The sequence below is a fragment of the Lissotriton helveticus genome, chromosome 7, assembly GCF_964261635.1.
Source record: "Lissotriton helveticus chromosome 7, aLisHel1.1, whole genome shotgun sequence".
Taxonomy (NCBI): Eukaryota; Metazoa; Chordata; class Amphibia; order Caudata; family Salamandridae; genus Lissotriton; species Lissotriton helveticus.
Window position 1 is genome coordinate 819,070,257 of NC_136068.1, and position 12,770 is coordinate 819,083,026.

Genomic DNA, 12,770 nt, shown 5'->3' on the forward strand with positions numbered 1-12,770 from the left:
TCTGGCTGTGATCCGAAGATCACTCTGCCATTCCAGGCCTCTACATGACCGAGCCACCACTGTAACTCGGTTCGGACCTCCTCCGACAGTGGAATGGAGTCCGTGTACGATGGACCTCTCTGAAGATGCTTGATCTTCAGACGCTGAAGTGCTCTGTAATGAAGGGGACTCGGGAATATTGCTTGAATGGATGAGGCTAATATCCCCACTACTCTGGCAATCGCCCTGAGCGTAACCGTCTGGCTGTCCAGCAACTTCAGAATTTCCTTTTTCAAGTCCTTCAATTTCGCCTGAGGAAGACAGTTGTGCTGCCTGGGAATCTATTGTGAACTCTAGGAAGTCTATCACCTGTGTCGGCACCATCACCGACTTCTTCTGATTGATAACAAAACCTAAGCTCCGAAGCAGCGACGTCGTCATGCCCAAATGCTGTTCGAGTGTGGACTGGCTCTGTGCCAGGATTAGTATATCGTCTAGATAAATTATAAGTCTGACCCCCCTCTCTCTGAGGTGAGCCACCACTGGCTTCATCACCTTGGTGAAGCATCAGTGAGCCGAGGAGAGCCCGAAAGGAAGAGCCAAATAGTCGTAACACTGGCCGTTCCAGAGAAACTGCAGGAACCTGCGGTGTGGAGGAAAAATTGGTATGGACAGATACGCTTCTTTGAGGTCCAGGCGGACCAACCAATCTCCTTCCTGTAACAAATCCGCTAACAGATGAATACCTTCCATTTTGAAATGGTTGTAAGTAAGGTACTGGTTGAAATCCTTGAGGTTGAGCACTAACCTGTTGCCACCCTCTTTCTTCTGAACAATAAAGACGCTGCTGCAGAACCCGCGAGGACCGCCTTGGCATTGCACAATCGCGTGCTTCTGCAGCAAGTCTAAATTTCTTCCTCTATGAAACTGCGATCTTGTTGGGAAAAAGGGGGGGGGTGGAGGAGGAAACCCTTGTGTCGGATGAGAATAAAATTCCAACTGAAACCCTTGGACGGTCTGCAAAACCCAAGCATCTTAAGTCGGGGCCTGCCACTGTGGAAGACAATGTCGTGTGCAACCCCCCCAGTGGGAGAAGAGAGAGATCTGTTACACTCACCTGTCTTTTGCTGGGACTTGATATTCGCCCTGTTGTTTCCCGATTTGAAACGACCTCTGTTGAAGCCTCTGCTGGACGGGTAAAAGGTACCACCGCGGGTGGAGTCCCACTCTCCTCTTCCGCGACCATAGTCTCCTCGCTGAGAGCCTTGTTGAAAGCCTCGGCCTGACGAGCGGCCCCCGCCTCGCCCGGCCCTTTTGAAAACACCCTGGGTAAGGGCTCGTTTGATACCGCTCTGAGCCTTGTCCAGGGCGGTGAATGTTCCAACATATTTCGAAACATCCTTGACCAACCGGTCACCGAACAAGTGACCACCAGCCAGAGGACCCGGTTCCGCCTCTGCCAGTTCCGCCAGGCTGCTGTCCATTCTTAGGAGCAAGGACTTGCGTCTCTCTGAGGAGATCGCGCAGTTTGCGTTGCCGATGAGGCAGATAGCGCGCTGGGTCCAGCCTGCCAAAATGTCCGGGTCGACTGGTGTTGCGCCTTCTTTGGCCGCCAGAGCCATCTCTAGTATTTTCACTAGGGGACCCACAACGTCGAGCATTTTATCCTGGCAACCGCGCCAAGCACGGTCCAGCCCACGTTTGGGGTCCTTAGAGAATTTTTTCAGACAGGTGAGCATGCTGGCATCGATTTCTAGAGTTTCTGCCACATTGTCTGGCAGTTCCGGACGTGGACACTCTGATTTTAAACAATTGCGGACTTCTCTAGAGAAGCTTTTCCGCAGGTTTTCATGGAGATAGTCTGACACCGCAGAGGGCGGGATCCAGTCCGAGGACCGGGGGTGCATAATGTCTGATGGATCAAACGTGAAAGGAGTGCTGACCTGTTCCGCCCGCAGCCTTGGGGGCAACGTTGGCATTTTTTGGAGGAGGAGGTGGTTCCTCCGATGTATCAGTGTCTGTGTCCGTGTTGGTGGTAGTAGTATCTGTATCCACCGGAGCCGGGCGTTTAGCTTTCGCCTTGCCGCCTGCGTAAGCGTGGTCTGCTGTACCTGTCGCTGGCAAAGATGCCAGTGTCTGAGAATGCGGCCATTGAACCTGGGTATTCGAGGTAGTGGCGGGAGAAGGGGCTTCTTCCTTCTGTTTCTTCTGTTTGTCATACCCATGACGCTTAGCAAAACCCTCTAGTTGCTTCCTAATAGGGCGAAGGGCCACAGCTAGTGCCTGCTGCACAGTTTGAGGGACTTTAGTCTCCATGGCTTTATTCACAGAAGTTCCCGATGTTGTCCTCTAAAACAGCCTCCTGCTGTCCATCACCAATTTCCTCCTCCCCTTCATAGTACTCCTCGGGGTCCTGGGGCCATTCTTCCATGACGAGGAGTCAAAATAAGTGCCACAGGGATAGCTCCCTAATGTTCACAATCCGGTAGGGTAATAGGGGGGGTCAGCCCAAAGCACACTAGAAACTTTAGAAACGTTACCCAAACCCCCTCAGCAAAGCTGTACTCTGTAGGTCAGAGACCATGGCCCAACAGTACAAAGAGCCTCTTATTTTACGACCTGCAGGTCAGGCTATCAAACCGGGAGCCTGCCGGTGTGAAGAACGCACTGAATGCGTTCAAGTTTGCCGTGGAGAAACGCACCGAGGTGCGCAGTCGAAACGCGACCAAATCCGCCCAAATTGGTCGCATTTGGGCGCGCACGTCGGCCGTGAGCCACCCGGACCATGCGTGTGAGAGCGTATCAGTGGAGCCCAATGTGCGGCGCAGCGCTGCCGGTAACCGGGCTCTTGTGGGAAAAGCTCGAAACTTCTGGCAGTTGTCACTGTTCCCTGAAAGCCTCCATGCCATCAGCGTTAGCCTGCCCTCCAACAGCAACGGGTGTTGCTCCTGACGAGGGCCCTGCAATAGCCACTCCGAGTCCGGCAGCAACCGGGGGCGATCGCATCTCCACTGCAACAACTTGGGGAACCAAGCTTGGGACGTCCACCATGGTGTCACCATGACCACTTCCGCCCGTTGTCTGATCAACTGCGTCATCACCCTGGGGATTAACAAGAACGGGGGAACAGCATACTGAATCCCCTGCGACCAATCCTGGAGCAAGGCATTGGTTGCAGTCGCCATCGGATCTGGCCTCCAGCTGAAGAATCTGGGGATCTGAAAGGTCAGCCTGGAGGCGAATAGGTCCGTCTGAAACTGACCCCAAATTGTCTGTAACCACTGAAACACCTGGGGAAGCAGTTTCCAGTCGCTGTAATGCCTGGAATTCCAGTCTGCTACCTGATTGGATTGCCCCAGGATATACTCCGCTACCACCGAGATCTGATTCTCGAGGCAATAGTGCCAAGTGTCCTTGGCCATCTGAACAAGAAGTGACGACCTCGTGACGCCCAACTTGTTGATATACCTCACTGCGGACACATTGTCCAATCGCAGGAGGATGCAACAAGAGGTCTGCCTCGGGGATAACGTGCGAATCGCAAACGATCCTGCGAGCAGCTCTAAGCAATTTATGTATAGTGAGAGTTCTTGCGTTGACCATCTGCCTCCTGTGGAGATATCTCCGCAGCGCGCGCCCCAGCCCCACCTGCTGGCGTCTGACTCGATTACCACCTCTGGCTGTGATCCGAAGATCACTCTGCCATTCCAGGCCTCTACATGACCGAGCCACCACTGTAACTCGGTTCGGACCTCCTCCGACAGTGGAATGGAGTCCGTGTACGATGGACCTCTCTGAAGATGCTTGATCTTCAGACGCTGAAGTGCTCTGTAATGAAGGGGACTCGGGAATATTGCTTGAATGGATGAGGCTAATATCCCCACTAGTCTGGCAATCGCCCTGAGCGTAACCGTCTGGCTGTCCAGCAACTTCAGAATTTCCTTTTTCAAGTCCTTCAATTTCGCCTGAGGAAGACACAGTTGTGCTGCCTGGGAATCTATCGTGAACTCTAGGAAGTCTATCACCTGTGTCGGCACCATCACCGACTTCTTCTGATTTCCCTATTGTATACTGTTTGACATTTAAAATGGACCATTGTGTCCAGTTTAACTACAACTTGTTTGTACTTAAAGTATTGAAAAAGAGTTTATTACAAAATCATCCTAAAAGATGGCTAGAGTTAAGATGCACTTGTATGATTATAACGGGTGGTGTGTTATATCTATTTACTTTTACAGCAGGATTGCACATCAGTTTTGTTTTTTACTTGTACTACAGACCCGCATGGAAAAAGGCTTACATAATTACCCCTTCCTTCACATGTTTATTTGAAATGTATTCATTTGCTTATATTTTTTAGAGGATAAACTGGTGCAATTATATTTCTAGAATTCATATTGTACCAAGCTCAATATCATTTTGGTGTTTTGATCGTCTGTACCCATCAACCATTGTTTTTGTTTGCATACAGACTCTTAGGTCAGGCTACACAAAGCTCTAGTTAGTTTTTTCCTGACCAATGGTAAGCAGTATTTAAACATTCATAGTGGCTTTTGACTCCACCCTGGAAGACCACTTGTTCGCCTCATGCTATTAGATGCGACCTTCCTCCATTTGGATGCATGAGGGACTATTTTACATATTGAAAGAATGCCCACATGTCCACCTGTGAATTAATTTCCAGAGTTAAGTAACATGACTATATTCACAAGAATTCTTGGTGCAGAATGTTCCAGAATACAGCTGGTTCCAAAGAGCTAAGGAGCCATTCGAATTGCCGATAGACCAATTGTTAGATTGTGGTGACTTTAGGAGCATAGAATCACGACAAATCGTATTGAAATGTTCACAATTGTTTAAAAACATTTAGTTATCCTTAATAACCACTTTTTATCTTTGTTTACAGCAACGCTAGGATTTCGGGTGGAAACCTCTTTTTTCAATTTGGCTAAGAAGTTAATATTTTGGATTGCAAATCTACCCATTTAGTGAGACCAAGGCTCTACTGCTGACATTACAGATGGACATTTTATAGCAATGTTGATGGATTTTTTTTAATACATTTTTAAATTTGATGTCTCTCCTTAAGGAAAGTTTTTTTTATGTTGACAATTACTTTGTTGGTTCAATAGTATACAGTGTGTAATACAGCCTGAGAACTATTTATATAATTCTTTGCAGGGTTTTAATGCAATTTTGATCTTTTTCAAGAACAAACTGAATAAAGAGTAACTAAATGCACAATATGAATTTAAAATATCTGCACAAGAACTGTAAAACAATAAATCATTTATGTTCTGCAACATGTTATGTTCCTTATCGTTGCTTTAGAAATGCGATTAACACTGCTTCCTGTGAATTATTATACAAACTTTATTTTTTTTAATAGATTTGTAAAAGGCTTTCCTTATCTAAGGCCATTTGTGTTTAAAGGCCTGTGCAAGGAAGCTAACCGACTTGGGCTATGAGTTTCAGTCTCTCTCTCCCTCCAAAAGATTATACACTCTACAGGTTTGAGTAATGTTTTATGGAGCACAGGCTGGGGAAGTATTGACAAATGACATCAACTGGGATAATTTCATTTGTCTTGAAGTTGTTGTGCACTAAGGGCGTTTGGTGGATGGTATACTCTGTCACAAATGTGGCAGATTTCCTATCAACCATATTACAAATGCATTATATGTCATCTAAACCACCCCAACCTATACATGCTAGGAGATCTGAGCATTGGGTTTGGCAAGAAGGATCTAATTACAGCTACTGCTTTCATAACCAACTTTTGAAGCTTTCAACCTTAAATAGTTTCTGCCCAAGTCACTCCGCTCAACTCACTTTGGAAGTCCTATTTGCCCCTGGGACAGACCACAGTGATCAACAATTCCCCAGTTAGCTGCAAAAAGAATCAGTACCTCCCAGGCTCAAAAAAACTATCAACGACAACACGTCAAAGACTTCAGCAACTACGCTCAACAATGCTTATATAGACAATGGCCAAAAAAAGGAGCTGGGGGACACCACCCTGACATTGGGCAGTGCAGCCACCACATAACGTGCCCAATATCTATTTTCTTATAAGGTGCCACACAAGTACCTGCTAGTTATTCTTAATATGTTGTCATTGTTTTTAAAGAGTTGTATAAAATGCAAACATGACACAAGGATATCGGAGCATTGTACAGAGTAACCCACGAATCTCGTTAGTATATGTTTTGTATCCCATAAACCTAAATCAAAAAACCACAAGTAAAATGTTTGTAGTATAAGATCGTCCTTCTGGCGGCATGCCAGTGTGCCTTAAGATATATCTGCATCTAGGCAAGAGAAAGTCTTTGGTGTAAGGGTCTCCAAGTTGTGCCGCATCAGAACATTATGTGTAGAATCTGCTTAGTAAAATCCTATTAACCTCTTCCTTGAAAATTGTCGATTGGTTAAACTGAATCTGCAAAAGGAGTGTATACTATATTCTCGGGGCGGTTTCACTAAGAGGGAGTTGGCAGTTCATAGGGCGCTGCAGCCCCTGAGATCTTGAGTAATTTGTGACGTACCTCAATGTATCAGTGCTGAGATTTGTGCGTCATGCAGGCTATCTTCATCTGGATCCTAGCTTTGACTGGTTGCCAGGTGAGCACCTTTTGGAGAGGGTGTGTAGTGATCAAAACATCTTGGCCCTGGTATTAGTCTAGCCTCTGCTTTCAGGATCACCTTGAGTGCAGCCGTGCTTGATTTTGGTAAACGCAAAGTCCACACTCCAATATTCAAGTCTGGATATGACTAGGGATTGGAGTGCAATCGTGAAGTCTAGTGGTGGAATGGAGGGTTTCACAACCTTATGTTAAGTTGGAGAAAAGCATGTGTGTGGATGGCCTGATGAGTGATTTATTCTTTTTTTTTATTTTTTATTTTTTTATCCAGGGTTAACTCGTGGGATGTTATTGATCCTATGGTGACAGGTTGCATTTGAGGACGACTGGTTGTTTATTGTATCTGACGGGAAAGATGAAGTGGGGAAATTTAGGCGGTTTAGCGACGGCTTGCTTCAAATTTTCATTAGTGCCATTTAGGTGGGTGATCTGTTAAGTTGAGGAACATTTCAAGTACAGCGGCGTGTCAACTGCATACATATGGTATGGCAGATTTGATTATTTGTGGATCTGCATCAGTGTCTTTGTATATAGGTTGAAAAGATGGTGGATCCTTGAGGGACTTCTCTACTTACCTGGTACACTTTAGATAGTGATCCTCCTAGTTTGATTAGTTGTTGGCAGTCTCATCAGAGATTGAAACTATTTGAGTATGTTTCCAGAAATCTTCGTTTTGCGTTCAAGTAACTCTAAAAAGACAGTCTGGATTCAAAGTGTTAACTGCTGAAGACTGGTTGAGTAGAATGAGGAGGCGGAAGGAGTTCTGGTACAGTATATTAAGAGCATCATTCATGATCTGTAGGATGTCCGATTTGGTCCTGTGTCCTGGTCCAAAACCAGATTGGGACCTGTCCAGTAGGTTGAAGTATTCAACTTGTTATCATAGTTGGTTGTGTGTGCATTTTTTCCTATAGTTTAAAGAGGAAGGGGATGCTCAACAACGAATGGAAATTATTTAAATCTGTCTTATTGATTCCTGGTTTTTCCAGGAGAGGTGTCACTGGTCAAATCTTCAAACAGTCTGGGATGGTTCCTTGGGTTAACAATGAGTTTATGATTTTCACCCAGATAAGCAAGATCAGTTGATTGATGTCCTTAAGTATTGTTAAGGGGATTAGATCATTGAAATGCAATGTTGGTTTCATAGACCTCATTTTGCTAATCTCCTCCCCATTGAAGTTGCTCCTTGTGGGCTAATTTTGTTCTCCATGGACTGAATGTAGGTTTGGGTTTCGTCACAGATTATGGTTTCTCTAAGAACGTGTAGTGAGTTGATGGTCTGGTCTGGTCCTGTATTCTTTTCAGAAGTGACTGCTTTTTCAGTTCATTATTTTCTCCTGGAAGACAAAGTTTTTTTTGGGGCAGTGTTCAAAATTGTCAAAAAACAGACTGAGGCTGCCATAGTGATCATGAATAAATTACCCAGTCGATGTTTTGGCTCTATCTAGTTGAGGTCTGAGGAAAGATGCTTTGGCATTCCATATGGTCTTTTTGTGAGTTTGAGCCTCCTTTCTTCGTGTTCGTTGGGTGGGATAATTTGTTTTTGTGTCTTGAGAATGAGTAAGTCTACCACCTCATTTATATCTGACATTTGTTTTGGTTGTGGTGCTCAGTAAGTTCTATAACGTTCTTTAGTTCTCTTAGTTGTGTAAGGTTCCTCTGGCATAGGGAGGTAAAGTCATACCTGTTGATGCTTCTAGTCTTTTATCCAATGTTTGGGTTTGATCCCATGGCCTTTCTATTTGTATTTGGTGATGTGGAATATGATTTGGGGATGGTATGGCCAGTTAGTTGGTATAATGGAGTTGATGCTAATGGCACCTCCTCTCTTTGATATTTTAAGTTCATATGTATCCCCTTTGGTGTGTGTCGCGCCTGTGCATGCTTGTACAAGGTTATAATTGATAAGGACGTTTTTTGAGAATGGAGTCCTGTGTTTCTTATTGTTCCAGCAGAGGTTACAGTCTTCAAGTAAGATGGGTTTTGGGTGTAGTAGGCAGTGTCACATAATTGTTTCCATTAATTCGAGGAATGAGTGGTGGTAAAGGAGATGTAGTTCAGCTGTGGATCGGGCTGCTATGTGTATTTCAACTCCCATATATTCAGAGGTAAATAGGGTTTTTTCTTTCTCCAGGGATTGGCTGATTAGCAGGGAGTTACAATGAATGACTGCAATCCTCTCACTGTAGATGTTCTAGATGTGATGAAATTAGGAGGAGCTATAATATCTATCAGGGCACGGATGACCGATTTAACCACGTTTTGGTAAGAAATATCACGTCAATGTCATGAAACAGTATAGTTTCTGCCATATTTGTGGCTTGTTTAGACACCGATCTGCAATTGTGTAACATACACTTCAGTGTCATGTCTTACTTCCAAGGCTTGTTCACATTGTCAGGCATGAGTTGTATCAAGATTAGGTTCTCAAGGTTAACATTTTGAGCCTCTCTGCTTGTTCTATTGTCACAATCAGTATGTGATAGATTGACAACAAAATGGTCTGCAAGGCACCTTCGTAGGACTGTAGCTAACATGACTTCACTGTCCACCTGGGATAGCTAGCTAAGTGATCTCTTTGGCCAGTGGGTATCATTAGCTAGCGGTATGGATGGCCATGGTTGTGTGTTATAGCATGGGTTTGTGGATGGTTGCTATCGTGGGTGTGATGCCCTCGGCTGAGTTCACGTATTCAGATCACATATGGCTAGTGAGCCCGCATTAAGTTAAGATAGCTTTTAGTTCCACTCTAAGATAGTGGACTTTGCGTTCAAGCTGACAAACTGTATTGCCACTGTGATGTAGGGTCGCAAGTAAGGTCAAAGATATTCCCAGGTGTTGCCTCATCACATAGATCTTATGCTGAGGCTGGAGGACTGCTGTGTGTACATTCTGGGTCTTCTGGTACTGAGGTTGCTCTTGTCTCATGCGTGCCTGGTGAACTGCTCCACAAGCTTTGTGTGTGCTTATTGAACCACCAGGTGCATAAGTTGGATATATTGTCATCTAATGGCTGGGGCTTGAATTTTTATTTTTATTTTTTTGAGGGGTGGTGGTGTCCACCATTTGGTGTCCTTGTTTTCCTACTTGTAGCGTTAGTCACCTGCTGCAGAAGCCTGTTTGGTTGTCCTCTTCAGATTCTCTTTTTCTCTGTTGGTTCTGGAAACAGACCGAAGAGGCAGAAGATTTTTCAAAGAAAAATATGTTTTTCATTAAGGGGCTTGTGAAAAAATAACAGAGAAACCGAAAAATACATCAACCACATCAGCCAAAGGTGGGCACAGTACGACATGTCAGACAAACATCCAAAGGGACCTGTCTCTCAACTGAAGCACAGAACCCCAAAGACATGGAGCTGGCATAGTGGAAATACTCCAGCCTATAAAAGGTCATCAAAGCTGGGCAGGAGAGACTGAAAATATCAGTGTTGGAAAACCATAATATAACTCAGAGAGCCAGTGGCCCCGAATAGAGACTCCCAAGTTTAAAAGAAAAGCTGCCCAATGCCAAAACCAAAGGCGCTTGAGGGGAAAGCAGAGGCAAAAAGAGACCCACGGTTAGAAGCAAAAAGGCATTGGCGGCAGACGCCCTCGGACTCATCCTCCATGTCAAACAGTGATCGAGAGCACAGGAGGGAAAAAGCCTTGAGGAAAGAAGGCCCCTGCGCTAAAGACTAAACCTCTGACAGTAGATGTTGAAAGAAAGCGGGACCAGTTCGAAGCAGATATTGAGGCCATCATGAAGAGAAAAAAGGATTTCTACAAATTCCTCAAGGGTTTTCACATCCCTCTAAAACCTAAGCCAGAAAAGGAACCAGAGGACGAAGTGGTGTCCCCGGAAACCTCCACACCCAAACCGGAAGAGAAGGAAGAATTCTATGAGGAGGAGCAAGGTAGTGCAACCAAGGTTTCCTTCAAGATCCTGAGGAGTAGGGATGGCAGGACATAGAGACCGTCTCCACTGAAAAGGGAGTAGACCCCTAACCCCTCCAGAGCATCTGCACCAGATGACATTGCCATGTACAGTGCACTGGTTACGAAGGCACCTGACACATTTGGAGTCTACCTGGGGGAAAAAAACAGGCAGAGTACTGTTTTTACTGGAAACACTGCTGCCTCTAGGAAAAGAATCCATGCGTAACAATATTACCCACTGTTTTGGACTAGGGCTGAGAGGCTTTCAAGGAACCAGTCTTTGCAAAGGCGGTCACACTACGAGTGGAAAAGAATCAAAAGGACTTGTCAAAGGACCGACCTTACATCAAGGGGAAAGTAAGTGTAGATTCCATCACTGTTGCAACAGCAAGTAGGAATGCTGGCACCCCATCAACCACAGGACCCCCCACCCTCTCACCAGATGGGAAGAGTAAGAGGATGGAGATGGTGTGCCAAAAAGCAAAGATCGGTACAACACGGGGTGGTGATGGACGGAGCATCTGAATCAATCAAACACTCACACCCAGTCAAAACATCTGGGTTTAATCCATCACCGTTCTTTAGCCCACTCTGCCACCCCAGTTCAGACATGGCTATATGCAAATCAGTCTGACCCTGTGCCTCATGGGAACAGTACAGCCCGAACTGCCAAGCCATGTCTTCCCTGGACCGGAAACAAGCTTCCGAGGACCGGTTTCTGGCATTCCAGCCGTCTTCAGCCCGGCTTGCTTGAATCCAGTGGCAAAGTGAGAAAGGGACTCACGTCTGAGCATATCCTGCCACACTTATGGCGGCCAAAAGCGGTACAAAAGGCACAGGGTCAGAGCTGATTTGCATATAGCCAGTGTCTAACCCAGGGTGTTGTGCAGTGCAAAAAAAACGATGGATTGAGGCCCAGATCCTTGTACTGGGGTGAATGTATGACCTTGTTCTACATTCTGTCCATCAACTGTGTTTTTTGCAATTTTCACCCGAGTGTGCTGGGGATGCTCAGACGTGAGTCCCAGGCTCTCCACACCACTGGAGTCAAGCTATCCAGGCTGATGAAGGCTGATAGCCAGAAACCGGTCCTTGGATGCTTGATTCCAGTCTGGGAAAGACATGGCTTGGTAGTTCGGACTGGACTGTTCCCATGAGGCACAGGGTCAGAGCTGATTTGCATATAGCCAGTGTCTACCCCAGGGTGGTGTGGAGTGCAAAAAAACGATGGATTTAGGCCCAGATCCTTGTACTGGGGTGAATGTATGACATTGTTCTACATTCTGACCATCAACTGTGTTTTTTGCAAAAAGCAAAGATCGGCATCAACCCAGTGGCGCATCGCTGAATCTAATGATCGTATCAACCGTTTCTAACACCAGGAGTGGGGCCCTTAAAAGGGTGACCTTACACTATCATCAATTCAGGGTAGGATGGGAAGGTTGGTAAGGATCTGCAGCTAAATAGCCTGCCTACCAGATAAGGTGTTACCAAAGGTACACCTTATCTTGTTCGTCTGATTGAGACTTCTAGCTGCAGATTCCTTAATTTAGACTAGATCCCCCAAGCAATGACTCCTCGGAGGTGTGTATGGAAAGCTGATTTAAACCAGAAAGTCTTGCAGGACCAAACATGCAAAATGTCCGTCACAACACACCTGACTGTCCAGGCATTAGTGCTTGGTAAATGTGTGCAGAGATGCCCACATTGATGTCTGACAGATGTCCCGGACAGGGACTCTACAGGCTAACACAGTGGCCGCAACCTTAACTCTGGTAGAATGAGCATGCATGCTCTCAGGGGATTGCTTATTGGCCAACGCGTAGCAGATCTCTATGCTGAGTTCTATCCATCTTGAGATAGTCAGTTTCTGCACAACCTTCCCTTTCTTGACCCCTGCATAACCTACGGAGAGTCGATTGTCCACACAGCTCTCTCTTGTGGGATCAAGATAGAACAGCATTGCTCCTTTTGGGTCCAGACCGTGGAGTCTCTCCTCCTTGGAAGGGTAAAACGGAGCAAAAAAGGTAGGCAGGGTGACATTTTGGCCTACATGGAAAGGATTGTCAACCTTTGGAAGGCAGAAGGCATGTGTCTGGAGTACCAGCTTGTCTGGATAGAAGATGGTGTAGGGAGGGGGTGTGCCTGCAATTTGCTGACCCTCGCGGCGGGATGCCTGGCTTTCACCTTGCGGATACCCTGCCGGGGTTATCTCACAGGGGAATACCAGGACGGG

At 46.0% G+C, this 12,770-nt stretch overlaps 2 protein-coding genes across 2 annotated transcripts in view; one reads left to right on the forward strand and one right to left on the reverse strand.

Moving 5' to 3' along the window:
* The window catches only part of CDKN2AIPNL (CDKN2A interacting protein N-terminal like), a 38,409-nt gene extending 33,125 nt beyond the window's left edge, over positions 1-5,284 (forward strand). Inside the window, exon 3 of the mRNA XM_078653295.1 lies at positions 4,886-5,284. Coding sequence (XP_078509421.1) covers positions 4,886-4,894 — 9 coding nt within the window. The 3' untranslated portion in view covers positions 4,895-5,284. The remainder of the gene's footprint in view (positions 1-4,885) is intronic.
* Positions 1-12,770, reverse strand: part of PKD2L2 (polycystin 2 like 2, transient receptor potential cation channel) — a 2,146,539-nt gene that overhangs the window by 3,521 nt on the left and 2,130,248 nt on the right. The window lies entirely within an intron of this gene.